The sequence below is a fragment of the Vitis vinifera genome, chromosome 6, assembly GCF_030704535.1.
Source record: "Vitis vinifera cultivar Pinot Noir 40024 chromosome 6, ASM3070453v1".
NCBI lineage: Eukaryota > Viridiplantae > Streptophyta > Magnoliopsida > Vitales > Vitaceae > Vitis > Vitis vinifera.
The window spans coordinates 14012018-14029308 of record NC_081810.1 but is presented as its reverse complement, the minus strand read 5'-3'; the positions used below and the strand labels follow the sequence as shown (position 1 = coordinate 14029308).

Below are 17291 nucleotides of genomic sequence, written 5' to 3'. Positions count from 1 at the left end.
TATTTTGTTATGATTTTGGTTTCATTTTGCTATCCTATTTATGCATTATATTTGTATTAAGCATTTGAGTCTGCATCATTGGCATTGTACATGACTTAGGTGTATTAGGAGTTAAACAGAAGATCCAAATCAAGGTGCCTTGCAAGCTAATGAGTTGTTCATGGCTAATTCATAAACTTAGGCAATCTATCTAAGATTTTAGTATACTACCTCCTAATTGAAGGGATGACTTGTCTTGGTCATCGGAATGGGGTTCCCATAATGAGTGTACTAGTGTGTATGGTTACACATTAAACAAGACCTATAATGAGTCATGACATTAACTATCTGGCAGTCATGACTTCACCAAGCTACTATGTTGCATAAGCTCTCAATCTTAAGAGAATATTGAGTTAATGGTGGGGTCATCAGTGGTTTTGACCCACAGCTAAGACTCAAAAGTAGTCATATATTCCTTATAGATTAGGTTATTGTTGATTAAGGTATGAAGTAATAAGCATTCTCAAGATAGGCACCATAATATCTCATAGGTTTGAGACCATGTGTCCCCTTGAGTGATCCTAAGTACTTGTGATCATGAAATTTGTAGTTGTAGTAATTCCTTTAGTGGAATTTAACACATGCTCTTTGTTAGGTAAGGTGTGTCAATTGGTCACATAATAGGAGGATCTAAGACTTAAGGATTGTAGAAGTAATCTTACAAAGATGATAAATTATACCTCGTTAGATTATGGACACCAATTCATAGGAAACTTACATTGAATGATTAGCTTTCTCAATTTAATGTCATATGATACTGAAATTTGGATTTTGAGTTGCCACTTTATAATGGGATATTGAGTCAACTTCCAAATTGGATTCTGAGGGAGTCGGTATTTTCCTATGGATTCCTATGGTTCCTACTCAAGCTCACATTCCTTGGTGACATATTATTTTAAGGGATAGTTGGATTTTTTATTCATATGTATGCATAAGGGCATTTTGGTTCATATGCAAGGTTGAAAAAGAGTTTATGAATGATTTTTTTAAATTGGGTTACTAAATTAATGAAAGTTTAATAAGGTTGATTAATTAATTAGGACCCAATGAACTAAATTAAGTAACCTAAACTTAAGATAGCTCAAGTCACTTAAGCCCACAAGGAAGTCAATATAAACCCCCTAGGGGTTTAAATTTAGAAACTTCAATCATTCCAATCTTCTAGAGAGAATGTCCTAACCTCCATTCCCACATAAAGAAGTTCACATTTCTCTAATGCTAAGGTATAGGAGAGAGCCATCAAGTGAAAGATCACAAGATACTTGAGATTCGCATCATCCGCTTCATCTACTAGAATTGATTTGAGAAAATTCATATCAAAGGTAATGTTTTCTTGCCCCTAGATCTAAGGTTTTTATCAATGTGCTTCTATTATGCTTAAATCTAGTATACCTAGAAAGATCAACATGCACCATTGTGATCCAAGGCTTTGAACGCATTTTTTTTTTTAATATTCCAACATATTGATGTTAATGTGTAAACAACTAGATTATGTTGACAATTTTGCTCTAGATATGCATTGATCTAAAGTTTCTACTTTTAAGAACTTATCAAACTCAAAATTTGAAAACATATGAAGAAAAAGGCATTGCAAGGCAAGTATGTGTTTTAGATTTAAATTATATAATGGCAATATAAAACATCAATTGAAGTTGATTAACAATCTAAGAAGATTTAAAGGAGGCTTGAATGCTCAAAGGAGTACTTGAGACATCTAATAGCATGAAAAACAAGGAAAAAGACTTTGACATGCACTCAGGTGCCCAAAAGGTAGTTCAAGTTCCTTTGGACACTTGAGCATTCTTAAAGGGTGATACAACACTTATCATCGATGTTTTCAAGAAAAAATATTTATAAAAATTAAAAAAAAAAATCATGTTTTAATTGGTTATAAGTTTCCTATTATGATATGATTTGTAAATCTAGGGATTGCCTATAAATAACTTAGATTTATGTTTTTTTTTATTGATGCATTTATAGTAAAAGACTACCCTTACTTTGCGTACACAAAACTTTCACAACCTTCCAAGATCATTTTTAAAATTCCTTTCGATAAAAGACAAGGAGCTCATTAATCCACATCTCTCAAAGATGAGGTGAACCACCAAAAAATACAAAATGAGCTCATTAATCCACATCTCTCAAAGATGAGGTGAACCACCAAAAAATACAAAATGTCACATCAATGATGGAAAGAAAAGTGTAGGTGTTAACTAATATAAGATAGCATCTAGGTCAAGTAACTTTGAGAAACACTTAAAAATGTTTCATTAGTAGTTTCCATATATGTCATGCATTCTTTCTTTTTATGGATTGTTCATTATTTATAGTTCTTTTTTATTGATATTCTATGAATATTTTTTAAATAAAAATCAATAGAAAAAAAATTAAATTTGGGCTCATGAACTTTAGAATACCCATCCCCCCTTGCCCTATCAGTTGATTCGAAGGCAAAATGATCCATTTAAAAGATCAAAAGCAACCACTTTCCATTATTCTCACATAACAAAGAGTTGGTGATATTAGTTGGAAGGAGGCCGTGGGGATTCAGTGTGAAGTCATTCAGGGGGGGTTGCAAGTTAAAAAGTGGCCCTAACTTTAGTAGTCAATGAAAGTGCAAGGGGCCATGGCTTCTGCATACAGCTGCACGGGGCCTTTGGAGAACATACCATCTGGAAATAGATTGCGAATTGAAGATTCGAGTTGCCAAGCAATTTCATTTCTGGAACTCAAGATGAAGGAGAATATGCTTTTGCTTCAGAGGGAGTAGGAGCCATTCTTTCCTCCCTATTTGCGCGGATAAAAAGAACTTTTTTAAACTCAAAATACGTGGCTTGAATAGAGTCCATTGGTGAATAGAAGGATTAAACACAAAGGAAGGCATGAAAGCAAATCAAATCAAATCAAAGTAAAAGCGTTGGCTTTAGGTGCTTTGAGAGCCTTCCTTTTCAAGTTTTTATTTTCCCATCCTTTCCTTTCCATCACTCTTTCCCCTCCAAATCTACCCACCCTACATCGCTACAAGAATAAGGCAATGGTCCGAACCCCACATCACACTACCATATATCCAGTGGCAGCTTTCTTGATTTTGATTGATAGGGAGAGAGCCTAGGGCATATATTGTTTACAGTCTTAGACATTAAGAATGTGTACAATTTTCTTGAATATGTTCTCTGCCAACAATCAATTTGCATCCTTTCTATCCCATTTGGACCGATGCCCCTGGAAAACGACTACTGCCTTTCATTTTTGTTTGCTCAAACTTTGGTTCACCCAATCAATAATAATGTTAGCATTTTTAGCATGCAGGGATTTTGTTAGCCGCTGTCGTTGTAAATGTAAATGGTTGTCAGTTTTCTATTCTCAAAACATATATAAGAAAACGTACGTGACAACCAAAAACCAAAATATAGTTTTTTATTCTTAAAAATTAAAAATAAGAAATTTTCAGTTTTCAATTATTTTCACCAATGTTCTAAGGGTTTTTTTAACAAAACAATTATATAAATATGAGAAATAATTATATATAAAAAATATTTTTAAAACATAGAAAATAGGTTAAATACTTTTTAAATTCTTAAAGAGATTTTTGTTTTACAAAACATCAAATAACATTTTCAAATATTGTTTTCAAAAATTACAAAACAAAAATCCGTTTGAAAATTTAAAATAATTTTAGCCTATTTTTAATGTTTTTTAATATATTTCAAAAATAATTTTTATATCTAATATTCTATTTTTAATCATTTTATATATTTATATGATTATTATTTAAAAAAAACTCAAAATACAAGTAAAAACAATTGAAGATAATTAAAAGATGTTATTTAAAAATACTATTTTTTATTTTAAATATTAGAAAACTTCTTTTTCTTTTTTTTCCTTGTTTTTTTTTTCTGTTATTCTAAAAGGTAATTACCAAATAAGGCCTTATAGGGCCATGACAACACCAAACCAGACCAGCTATGCGACATGGGATAGCCCTTCTTAATGTAACTGTTTTAAGCGCTTAACCACCTTGTTGAGACAGGAGTAGCACTTCCTAGATTTTTTTTACAACATAATGCCCACTTTAAATTTGCCACGACGATGTCCTTGCTTCTCTTTTGCCACCCTCCGCGACTGAGTTTTGATGACCATTGACCATTACTTACCAGCTAATTCATGATAAGATACAAGTACCGGTGAAGCATTAGCCAAATCTGAAAAAAGAAAAGGCATGATAATAATAATAATAAATAAATAAATAAAACAGGCGGTGCTCCAAAGACGAAATATAGCTAACACCTCAAACTCTTTCATTTGATATCCCATGTCATCTATACATTTGCGAACAAGAGAACCCCCCTACAACAACGAGATTGCACCTATAACCCCTCCCCAACCTATAACATTACCCATTAAAGGGAAATCCGGACAAAGAAAAAGGGAAAATCTAAGCAATCAAATGCATACAATTAACAACTTGTTTAGGCTAACTTTTTCCTGAGGCACTCTGATTAAAACATTCAGATATCTATATTGAAAAGCAATATGCATTTGGAAGTTCTTGAGAAGCTTTTCACCACCTAAACAAATCCCCCCTTCAAAAAAGTGAGGTTAGTCATAATTGAGTTTGTGGGAGATAAAAAGGTCAGTCAGAGTTAGAACCACCCGAGAGGTCAGACTGGAATCCATGTTAGTCATGGCAAGCAAAAACAGGGCTCGCTCGCAACACATCCAGACCAAGAATCTATGCAGCATATGGTTCACTGGAAACTACTTGCCCTCCCAGTTGCAGGTATGGAAGCAGCTTGGTGAAAAGAGTGATGGACCATCATATTGTCATTATCAATGCCATGTGCCGACAATGTACTGCCTTTCACGGTTTGCTCCAGAAGGTGAACGAGTGAGATAAATATTTCCATTCTTGTCACATCTCTGTTTGCCTGCATATGGATCTGAAAATTAATGACTAGCACAAGGATGGAAAGCTTACAAGTGTGTACATAAGAAAATAGATGGAAAACTTAGAAAGTGTGCCATGAGAAAATAAATTAAAAGGTCTTGAAGAATGCAAAGGTGCAAATTAGCCAGGTTGGATACGCCCATCAATTACCAGGTTAATAAACTAGGCAATCTGATTTTAAAGTTCTCAAGGTTAAGAATGCATACACACCCCCACCCACATAGAATTGATGGGAACTTAATATATCCTTCTCCCAACCATTTGTAAACTTTCACAGAATCCCTTTTTCCACCATCTGAAACAAGCACTCCTAGAAAGCAAAGGGAAGGAAGACGTATATATAACCAACTCATCATTGGTACTTCCATAAGAACATGATACGCCTAAAAGCAAGAGATTGCATTGCTTAGTTAGGCTCATTGACCTTGCACTATAGCATGGGATATCCAAAGTGACTGTTCATGATCAAAACAAGGCAGTGATTTATGTTAGGGACAAACCATTCAACCATATTCGCATCAATAACATATGTCAAATAATACTTCAAGTACCACCTGTTGGAAGTTAGTAAGTGCTATCATCACAAAATATTGTTAGCCTGAATTTAAATTTGCATCTTTATAGTGCAACAACTCAAAATTTTGAGAAACACCATCAGATCCTACTTCACTAAAGAAATTGCCTTAAAAGGAAATTTGGGGAAAAATTTAAGACATTTGCTATAGTACAGGTTTTCTCTACTTCAGCCTTGTATGTTAGAGTGAAACCATACAGTAGAAATTAAAGAATGAAAACTTCTTTTAACCTGGTTAAACTAGACTCTGTCAAAGTTCAAACTGATCCATAAAGAAGCTCAGAATTATGGACCAAAGACCTATTTAACCAACTGTGTGACGCTGTGTGGCAGAACTAACCGAAATGGAAGCATGGAAACAAACGAGAACATCTGATATGATACAATATGGCAGTTGGCAATACTGAGGTCATGGTCTTCCATCATAGTATGGGTGACTCTCCCATACTTTACTATCCTTGATCCATTATGACCTTTTCATCACTCCTTAGAATTTTGGCCAGAGAAACTGTAAAAATTAACAGTGTTACCTGCACAGCAGGGTCCATTTTCTTTTAGCTACCATATGGAAACAAATGATCTGAAGTAACAAAACCAACTGGAACCCCTATTTTTCTCCCAAATCAACTGTATCTACTTAATCTATCGCCAAGCATTGGAATAGCTAAAGCCTATATGAAGATATTACACCAGGATCTCAATGTGATCCTCTCCATATTGTAGGCCATAAAACACATGGTTTAACCAAGCAAATCATAAGTTAATGAGGATCCTCCATTATCAAGGATTCTGCATAACTGTACCTATATCATATGCCTAGCCCTCTGGCTAGACAACCTACTCATTCCTAGGGAGGAGGGTACCAATCAGGGGAACGTGAAGCTGATGGCAGAGAAGTGGCCATTTCCATAGACTATGGGAAGCATAAGTGCTCATTTTAAGGTCCACCTAGATCCTCTCAAAAACCCACAGGAATTGGAAGCTTGTGTAGCTATGTTTTAGTCATCCTTGCACACAAATTTTATAAATAAAAAAAATAAATAAAATAAAAAAAAGAAAAAAGAAAGGGGGAAAATAAAAGAAAGAAACAGTAAAGAAAAAAAGAATCCAGCTGAAATAAGAATGTACGACAGTTGCTTCAAGAGCATTGTGGTCAAACTGTCATTCTTAACAACTCGTAAATACTGTATGAAATTCTTTTTCCATTTCACCAAACAACAGAGAAGTAAACCCAAATCCACACTAGACTGATTGAAATCCATCACCCTCCTCCCAACCAATGTCATTAAGTGATTCGAAGAGGTTCTTAACTCCCAACCTCTTCATAGACAAGATCATTGATCTTTGCTAACATGCAATTCATTGAAATTCTTCTCCAAAACTGAACATGCAATCATTGATTAAAACATTTATACAATTTAGACAAAAAGAAATTATTAAATTTGATGTAATTTAGACCGCATACCTTATTCCCTGGATCATACAACCAGAAGGTAAAAAATGAAAAGGAAATATACTACAATGCAAAAACTATGAAGTACAAGAAAACTGGGTAAGCACATGAATTATGAATACTTCCTTCAAAGGCCGATTTTTTTCTTAGGAATATCAACCAATAACTTAAAGAGGATCATCTCAATTCTTTAGGCTAGATCTAGATCTTAGAAAATTTGAGAGAAATAATGAGGGAAGGGAAATGGAAAGGAACTGAAAACCAAAAAACAAGGCTTGAACTCAATAAATATCTGCTTTTGTAAATAGAAAGAGGGATTTGATAAAGTATAAATTTTGAAATATTTTTCATTATATTTCCTTTTCCTTTTTTCCATCACATCCAAACAAGACAAATTAAGACTCCTTCAATTTTTTTCTGTTTGTTTCACCGCTTCCAAGATTGAAACAGACTCTCAAAGAAATTTATCTTTTCCATACACAAGTTTATTTTCTGTTTCTTAACCATTGTTTTTGGGAGTGAATTTTTTTCTTTTTTTCTTCACTCCTTTTCAATGATATTTTCCTATTCATCAAACAGAAAGCAGTGCTAGACTGAAACACCTGAACATATCATTCTTCCTAAAACACTTCATGATCAAAACACCACAACAACCTCAATCTCTAAAATGACCATGTAGCCTATTAACTTTGCATGCAGTATCCCTGTAATTATGGATAACAGATGAGCGGTGCTATTTTTGCCCACAGATTACTAAGTTCACTCATCTATTTAAAACATTTTAATAATCACAAAATACTCAAAAATGAAATTACACAGAAGCCCACCACTCATTGCCTCCCTCTGAGAAACCACATTCACTGCTCTACTCTCCAAAACCCCAAACAATGATACAAAAATCCAAGAACAGTCTCCGACATCAGAAAACCACAACAACATCATTTGTACACTAAAATTTCAACTAGATAAAAATAAAGGGAAATGAAGAGAGCACAGTACCACCAATCCTTGAGTTTTTGAGTGATTTCGAGATATTGTGAAAGATTTTGCATGGTGAGGGTTAAGGTGCAGATTAGAAGCAAGAGGAAGATAAAGATGTTAGGGAAGAAGGTAGGGTGAGAAAGGTGATAGGGCAAGTTAGAAATAGGGTGGGTTGAAGGTGGGTGGACTAGAAATGTTATGGATGTAGATAGCAGCATCTCCTAAGATGCCATTAATTAAGTAGTTCCTAATTAAGGTGATGTCTGAATTGGTTTTTTTTTTTAGCTACAGGCAATTAATCTCAATTTGAGCTTTTATTTTGGTTCAGTTTGGATAGTTAAAACTGATTATGACTTTAAAAAGAGCTTAAATAGTTTAACATAACTGATTACGACTTTCACTGCAAAAGTGAGGACAAGTTTACTTCTTGCAAGACACTTGTTTAACACAAAGGCTGTCCCTCTAAGGACAGGCCTTCTGCTTCAGCTGCTAGCTAAAAATAGAACCAAAAAACTATCCCAGATAATGCCTATATGCAATAATCCAAATAAACTATCAGCATGAACTTTATTCCTATTAGAAGCAATTAACAAGATAAAAAATAGCCACTTGGCAAGAGCAAGAATACTCTGGGTAGTTTACCTCTACAGTAAAGCGTGCCCAGATCTTGTCATTCCGAGTTTCCATCACCCCTTTCAGGATGGTCAATCCCATCCCTCTAATTATATCAGCTATTTCTAGAAAGAAACCCCGTTCTTCACAAAGCATCTGTCACCCACGAAATAAAGCATTAAAAGTTGAAAATATAAAAAGAAAGAACAAAATAGAGATGCAAATGCTAATTAGAAACTGAAACCCAACTTTCTGAGGTTAAAATCAATATGTCACTACCTCCACAAGCATTTGACGAGGTGGATTCAGATCTTCAACTATTATAGGGCAGACCATAGACTGTGAGCCAACTTCAAATGCCCATGTTGCTCCTCCCTCAAAGTTGTCTTTCAAGTGCAGTCCACCTTCCTTATTAATAATCTGCAAATTCAAGTAAAACAAGCTATGCCATATAAGGAGATTTACTTTCTGTTAACTTCTCTTCATGTATCTTTGATCATATGGGGGTTTATTAATAGACTAAATCTTGCAAGAAGCTATTATGGATTTCTGGTATGGATATATATGTCTTGGTTAAATCACAAATTTTAGGATATGAGAACTCGACTAGAAAATTATCTTGAATGGTACTTGAACATAACAAAATAAAGAAGAAAAACAATTAAATATCAATTAAAATCAAATAATAATAATAACATATCCTTGATTTTAAATAATAATAAATAAATAAAAAACTATCTTCGTCTTCTTTTTTATCCCTATTTTTGAAAAATAACAAAAATCAAAATAGTCAATATTTGAAGCAAAAAAGAAGTATTTGACAAGGATCCCATACCCATACCCTTGTCTTGTCGTTTCAACATGGGTATGTTGAGTGAAGTTGAAGAGTCCGGGTATCATAGGCAAGAAGTATATTTAGCTCAGATATCATACTATTCAAGTTTCTGTTTATCAAACATCATCTGTGTAAATTTCAATATGTGGTCATTTCCTCCAACCCGATACATTATCTTTCTGGTCGGAAAGTTCATGCCCCAGAATTTCTTTATTTTCAAACATTATTTTTGCAGATTTCAATATGCAGTTATTTCCCCTAGACCTTGTAATGATATTCCAGTTCAGAAAGTTTATGACACATATTTTCTTCTCTATTTTCATACTGACCATGTCCCAAATCCAATCTCCAACACCCAAGCACGGACCTTTTCTCTGGGTCACCAGGAGCCAGTTGCTCCAAGTGGATTCCAGCAAGAGATTGATGGATATAGAGACAAAGTAAGGAAACTAGACATTGTTCTCACCTTAGACTCTCCAGTTTGCTTTAGCTTGTCTGCATGCTTCATGACACTTTGCAAGAAAAGCATATGCTTGATGGTGCGTTCAAGCAGTGCATCAATGCTACACTGTTAAACCACATCAGTAGATTAGAGGACATAATCAGTATCTCAATATAGTAAAATGTCCTCAAAAAAGTGAGGAAGAAAGGAAGAAAGATGAGTTACCTTTGCCCCATTTGGTACAATTTCGCGTAACTCTTTCACACGATCTTGGATCATTTGGCGATCTTTTGGCCTAGGTCGGGGATTCTCGCCAGGTTTAAACCTTTTTCGATTGGATTTGCCAATCTCATCAGGCCTTTTAGAATAAGCAGTTGAAACACTACTTTCACGCTTCAAACTATGACCCTGTTCAACCCATGAACTAATTTGAGATCCATAAATGGAACTACCTTGAGAACAATTTCCTCTTTCATCCTTGCTACACCCAGATCTAAAGGAACTAGAACCCATTGTCCCAGATTTCTCCGGAGGAAGACCAAATAAGTTCCTCTGCATCTGATCAGACATATTACCTCGCCCATAGGTGGGAGAAGTGCTAGGAACAGAGGAGCTACTAATCTTTGTCAATGTTGTTCGACAAGACACATTATCATCTGAGCTCTGCTTGGTGGCTGAATGAATCCTCGAGACAACGGCCTCTAGAAGGTGGTCAGCATCACTCCCAACAAAAATACCACTGTCTGATATGCCTTCACTAATAGGATAAAAGTCAGAACCTGTGTCCTGAAAGGTCATCGATGTTGAAGAATCCTTACACAGATTTTGTGAGCTCGTACCTGGCCCATCAATAACAGAATCATTCCCATAACCATTAAACAATTTGCTCTTAAAATCCACACCCAGGATATCAAACAAGTCATCCCCAGATGCAGGTCGAACACACGTATCCTCATGTATAGCATTTTTGGATCTTGGAGTCTGACTTCCATTCTCAGGCTTTGGGAACTCATGAAGAAAATCAGGGACGTGCTCGCTCAAAATCATCTGTGCATCTGCACGAGTTAATGGGATACCAAGTGCTTGGAATAAATCATTTTCTATTTTTTGTCTCCTAGGAACCAACTCCTTTTCAGTACATTTCTCATTTGTCAAATGATGTCTATGATCAGAATCTCCTGAGAGCATATGACTAATATTTAAATGATCTACTTGATCAGATAAAGGAATCACCTCTGATTTCAATGAATCAGCATTTTGAAGCCCAATCCCAGTCAATTGAGTGCAAGAGAGACTTATGTCAGCTGACTTATTTGTGTTTAAGACGGAAGGTGGAATTGAAATGGATCTTAGATAATTACCCATACGTACACCTTCTCCAAGAAAAGGGGCAATATCTGAACTTTTGTGAGAATCAGAGTCTAGGCCTCCATTTGTTCTGAGTTGAGATGAGAGAAAGCAACTTGGTCCACTTAAATTATTGTTAATATGACCCCGTGCGCCAGCATCTGACAATACCTGATTTTCCATTAATCTTGGGTTGCTAGCACTTGAGCCTGATGGACCAACACTAGGTTGATGATTGAATCCAAATCGTGCATTGTATGAAACACCATGCCGATTCAGCCATACATCTGGATTTGATGTGATCACTTCAGCTTTTGCAACCTCGCTTTCTAGTTGACTTCGGAAAGAAAGCTTAGGTTTCATTACTGAAGGAAGCTTTTGCTGGCACTGGTCAGCATGGGATTTAACCAAAGTTTGGATCAGGTTAGGGCTATGAAATGTCGAAGCATTAATCGGCTGGTTATCTTGAATCTGTCTCATTATTGAATGGGAAGGTTGACCAACAAGCCTTGACGCCTGTGATGAATTGCTTTGTTGATCACAGCCATCAGCAATAAAAGGACTTGAGTTTGTCACTTCATAATTTCGAGATGGATCCCCATAGATGGAGGCTGCAACAGAGATGGGTTCCCCAATGTTCTGGCTAGTTTCTTTTATTGCATAGCTCTCAGATAAAAGAGCACCAGGGACACATCCTAGTTGAAGAATCAAACTCTTCACATCATTCACAAATCCAGCATTCTCCATAATCTGAAGAAATGGAAGAGAATTTTTAGAATTAGCATAAGTTGTAGCACTAGTAATCCAACAAAAAGGTTTAAAAGTTATAGCCCAGATAGGCATAGACATCTTATATCACTGCCAGCATCATTTTCAGTGGCAGATGCATGTACAAAATCCAATTTAATGTGGAATTCCATACTTAATTGGGTCAATATCTTTTACCCAGAATGGATCAGCCTATCTAATTCTGTATTTGCCCCCAGCCCAAAAACTATGAACCAACAGAATATCCTAGCTCAAGGTATAGTACAAACTCTTGGGCAGGAAGAAAAATATCTGCTCCATCTTTTGCCTAAATATATAGTCATAAATTTGGGATCCAGTCAAAATTTATTGGCCCACAGTCAATTCAAGAGATTGCACTTTAGTTGGACACTCTAAATGGTTCAGTGGGGCAGCCTCCAATAGGCTGGGGCAGGTACAGCAATCCAAAATAAGAAAGAGAAAAAAAATAAACATGAGTCAGTTTCTTTGAAAACCAGCTATGATACTGTAATCAGAAATAAGTAACTCATCAACAATAACTGAATAGGAGTGCCCTACAATAAGCCAGGTATGAGCAATCGGAGTTATTTTGAGAGATCAAGAAAATGAAAAAGAGGACTTACAGCCAAGGATGAACCAAATTGAATGACACCATGAGGAAGGACAGGAATGACTGCAACTGTCTGCAAACCACATCGAAGCAATGTAATGGAACAGAAAAATAAAGATCATCTAAAAAGTCAAACAATTTGACAAATAAGCGACCAAACCTGCATGCCAGCTGAAAATTGGTGATGAACCTCATTCAGAACCTAAAAGTGCCAAAAGAATAATAAGTTTAGTTGTCACATGGATTCAGATCATAAATACCAGCCCCTTAATATTGCCATCTAGTCCTTTAGAAAGGAAAAATAAATATAAAATGTCATAAATATTTTATCATTTCTTCTCATATATAGAATCAACAGAAACATAAACTTTTCATCAGCTAGCCAATGACCCAACATGGACAAGAAGGAGCATGAAAAAAATATATGATATTTTAAGCAACACAGAACTCCATGTATACTAGTCATCACCTCTGGTGGATGGGCATCCCTAGTGTAGTTTTCTGAAAGAATCCACTGATGTTTTCCTGTGAATGCAGCCCGTCCCACTATCCTGAAACACAAAAAAATAAAATAAATAAACTCATACTTGAAGGAAATTAAATTATAATGATGTTGGAGTAAATTTAGAAAGGAAGGAAAATGAAAAAAAAATATATATATATATATACACATATATGTATTCATACCCTTCTCCTACTATATTGACCTGGTTATTCATCATCATTTTGTTGACCAGAAAATAGATCGACTCCACAGCTTGACCATCAAGCTGAGAAATACGAGTTTCAGGAAACACCCAGCAACCTTCCCAGTCTTCAAAAGGCACTTCTGAGTTCTCCATTCCAGAACCATGCGGAAGACCAGAACTTGGTATGAATTCACAATGACATTCTTCCCAAATTAACAGCCTGCCAAGTCGGGATCCATTCCTTAAATTAACATGGAAACCAACATAAACCCTCAAACAGATACGAGGACATTTCAAGGCCTACAGGTACCACTATAAGCAAGATATGTTTACTATTCACAATCTTTCAGAAAACTTTACATCAAAATATCAGTGGAGGCCTCATCTCTTGGCCTTTAAATACCAAGGTCGCAGGGGAAGGCCTATATATAATTGGACTACAAGACTGATGGTAAATCAGGGATCACCTTAGCATATAAATATGAAATATCACCATTCATTATCTTCCATATGGCTTCTGAGAAAACACAAGAAAGAAAAAGAAAAGAAAGATTACATGAAACTGGATCTCATGTTTTAAGTTGTTTTCATCCCCGGGGGAAGAAATACCCAATCCAACTTAGCCAAATGGCTGTACTTTTTCTCGGCAACCAAACAAGGATTTTTCAGAAAGCAACTGGTCAGCAGATTACCCTCTTATTGACTTATCAAACAAAGTGAAAAACAATATTTTTCTGATTTGCAAAGAAAAAACAAATAGAATCAAACGAGTTGAGAAAAACCCAATCAATACATTATGCACAAAAAAATCAGCCTGTAGAATGGGTTTATCAAACTAATACAAATCTACTTTTTCGCTCAGATTCTTAAAGACAAAACAGAAAATACCAGATATACCATTCCAAAAATAGGAAAAAGAGACATCGGTGTACAAACCAAAAACAAGATACCAATGAACAAAACAAAGCACCACCACCTCAAGTCGTATCTGAGATTCGAATCAATCTCAAAAAACCCTAATTCCCAAGGCCAAAAATAAATAAATAAATAAATAAGCTCCGAAAAGAACCTCTGCTATATCGGAGGGAAAGAAACTAAAATTCGAGTCCTGCATTTTGCTTCAGTTTGTAAAAGGACCACATGACTCAGAATTGCATTTTTTGTCGTTTTACTCCATTTATTTAGCAACCAAACATCAAACTAGCTGTAAAAGAACTTACTTAGGATTTTGGCAACCAATCTTCCAGAAAACAGCATAAGACCACTGATTGACGCCGCAGAGAGACTTGAGAGCTTCTTTCAAGAGAAACCCCATAGCTTTGGTGACCAACACTCAAATCACTATTTAACAAACGAAAGAACGCGAAGTCAAGGAGACGGAGACAGAGACAGATACAGATATATAGAGAGAACAAAAAGAGAAAGGGATTAACAGGGACAGCTCAGCGCCGGAGACAATACATCGTCCGGCGACTCGATTTTCCAGTTCTAACTTCCTCGGCAGGATCCTCTACCCGCTTGCTTGGTTCTTAAACCGCCACACTTCTCCCTCTCTGGATCCAAGTTCCCGGTGATCATTCTCCGGCAACCCATTCTAAGGCGAAAACACCGAAAAGGCGAAGAAAACAAAGAAAAAGTGAAAAAGACTAGAGAGAGAAAAACGCTAGACTATGCCACAAGCTCCAAGCTCGTAGTTAGCCATGATCTTCTCCATTTCTTTAGCTCTCCAGGGAAAAATGGATCAAAATTACGAAGTAATAGACTTAAAACACAAATAATAAATAAAGGACGAAAGAAGAGAAAGAGAGATTGTTGTCTGCACTCTGAAGTGGGTGTTGAAGCAGATGAAGGAGAGGAAGAGCGTCGCAGTCTCAGGGTGGGGGGCGGAGGAGAGATTGGAGAAGGGCAGGTCCTCTTTCACTCTTTCACCAGAGTGTGCTAGAATGCGCCACATTAAACACGGGTGGGGGGTACTTCTTAAACAGCCACGAAATGATGCCTAATTTACAAGAGTGCCACTGGGAGTGCTTTGATTATTGTATTGTTGGAACTTTGCAGATTGGAGAGTACTCAGACCGGCGTCTGAACAGAAGAAAAGGTCGTAGTGCGGCTTACTGTCGTGAGATGACGTCATATTTCATTGCCCTTGCTTTTTCCTTCTATTTACGGAAATGGCAGAACCTGCAGCTTTGCCTTTCATGTCTCCTCTAATTTTTTTTTTATTATTATTTCCCATTTTTCTCAAATTTTTAAAAATCCAAATATTACTTTCGCAAAAAGTCATTCAAATTCTGAAAATTACTTTCCAACCCTAAACTTTCCAAATTGAATTAAGAAAAGCAGGAAATATCGCATAAAACTGAACACATGATGAGATTATTGAAATTTCTGTTTTTGGAAGGGAATGGTTGATGAACTGAAACACTTTTGTAGACATTCCAAATGTGCTCAGACTAGATGGCACAAAGCAAATGTTTTAAGACCCTATCACATGACACAAACCTGTTTTGTTACTCAGGTTCAATTCATCTTGACTTGGGTTAGGTTAATGTCACTTTTCAATACGACTTTTCTTCCACATAGACATTAAAATTATAAAATTTTTTATGATCAACTCTATCACATTATTACATTTTAAATAAATAAATAATTCATATAATTCAAATTATAATATTAATGCACCTTATCCCGCTATTCTCCATATTCACAATACAAAACAATTGCTTATTCTAATAAGTCGTATTTGTTGATTCAAAACAAGTACATTTTAAATTATGTTGATCGATATCAATCAGTTAGTTTTAATTGAACAGTGAAAAAATCAAACACAACGTAGATAATTTTTTTTTTTTTTTTTTTCAACTTTAAAAAAAAAAAAATCTTCTCCCTTTGTTTCCAAGCATAACCGCAGCAACTATGTATGGATTAGAATAGAATATATTTTATTTACTTCAAATGGCACAACAAAGGGCTTAAATAATTATTTTCTTCCCATCAACGTCTCCCCAAAGGAGTGTCAAAATCAAGCATTAGTCTAATACACACACATTAGCTGAACGTATGGAAATTGATTGGATATAAATGGATCTACTTCAATCTTCACTTTAAATCTTTATTAATTCTTTTAATATTTATGGGGATTTCAAATCTTAGACTATCTTTCGGACCAAATCCAAGATTGATTATGAATTAGAGATGGGCCGGGAAGATTGAAATAAAGGATTATAGGTTTTGTTCATTGAAGCTTTAAAAGTGAAGTACAAAAAGGATAAAGTCATTTTTGTAATAATGCATTAAAATCCACCAATACTAATGAAGCATCTCCAATTTAGATTTTATACGACACTGCGGATTCCAAATACATCATATCTTTTTGGGAGTGTACTAATGATTTATATATGGTCCAAACGCATCCTATCTTCGGCAAGTTGCACGCCACTAGGCACAGGGCCATCGTGTTCAATGTGTATCAAACACCTTGTGACATAATTTTAGTGGTTGTTAGGTATAAAATGACATCAATATATTTGAAAATGGTGCATACAAAAATTAATTTTTCTTTTTTTTTTTTAGTTTCAAATTGAGTAAAAGAATATAACATGCTTTTACATTTATATTTAAAAATAGTACTTCTTTGAAAATGGGACTCTTTAGAAAAAAAAAAAAAAAGTGTTATCTAATATTTAAGAATATCTAATATAAATATACTCATAGTTTTTTTTAAAACAAATGATTAGGTTTGAAAAAAAAAAAAATCTTATTTCCACCTCAAATGGATTCTTTGACTTTTTTCTTTTAAATTTATTTTTTGATGTATTTTTAAAATACTAAAGGAATATTTGATAACTTGTTTCGAAAACAATTTTAAAAAATTGTTTTCAAAAATTGTTTTATAAAACAAAAATCTATTTAAAAACCTAAAATATTTTAAACCTATTTTTAATTTTTTTTAAAATATATTTTTAAAATTATTTTTATGTTTAGTATTTTTTT

At 35.0% G+C, this 17291-nt stretch overlaps 1 protein-coding gene across 4 annotated transcripts; it reads right to left on the bottom strand.

Annotated features, from left to right (window-relative positions):
* Positions 1–4314: 4314 nt before the first annotated feature.
* Positions 4315–15350, bottom strand: LOC100252988 (transcription factor LHW). 4 transcript variants are annotated; one of them, XM_010653347.3, is made up of 11 exons: positions 14732–15350; positions 14519–14639; positions 13297–13518; positions 13079–13160; positions 12770–12811; positions 12623–12682; positions 10110–11981; positions 9909–10010; positions 8887–9027; positions 8638–8763; positions 4315–4967 (listed from the first exon to the last, which is right to left on the bottom strand). In XM_010653347.3, the coding sequence occupies exons 2-11, from the start codon at positions 14611–14613 to the stop codon at positions 4788–4790; spliced, it is 2922 nt and encodes a 973-aa protein (XP_010651649.1). In that variant the 5' UTR covers positions 14614–14639; positions 14732–15350; the 3' UTR covers positions 4315–4787. The 4 variants fall into 4 exon arrangements, with proteins under 4 accessions (XP_010651649.1, XP_002274971.1, XP_059593541.1 ...); XM_002274935.4 differs by having other exon boundaries at positions 14760–15350; XM_059737558.1 differs by lacking the exon at positions 13297–13518 and having other exon boundaries at positions 14519–15350.
* Between the last annotated feature and the right edge of the window lie 1941 nt (positions 15351–17291).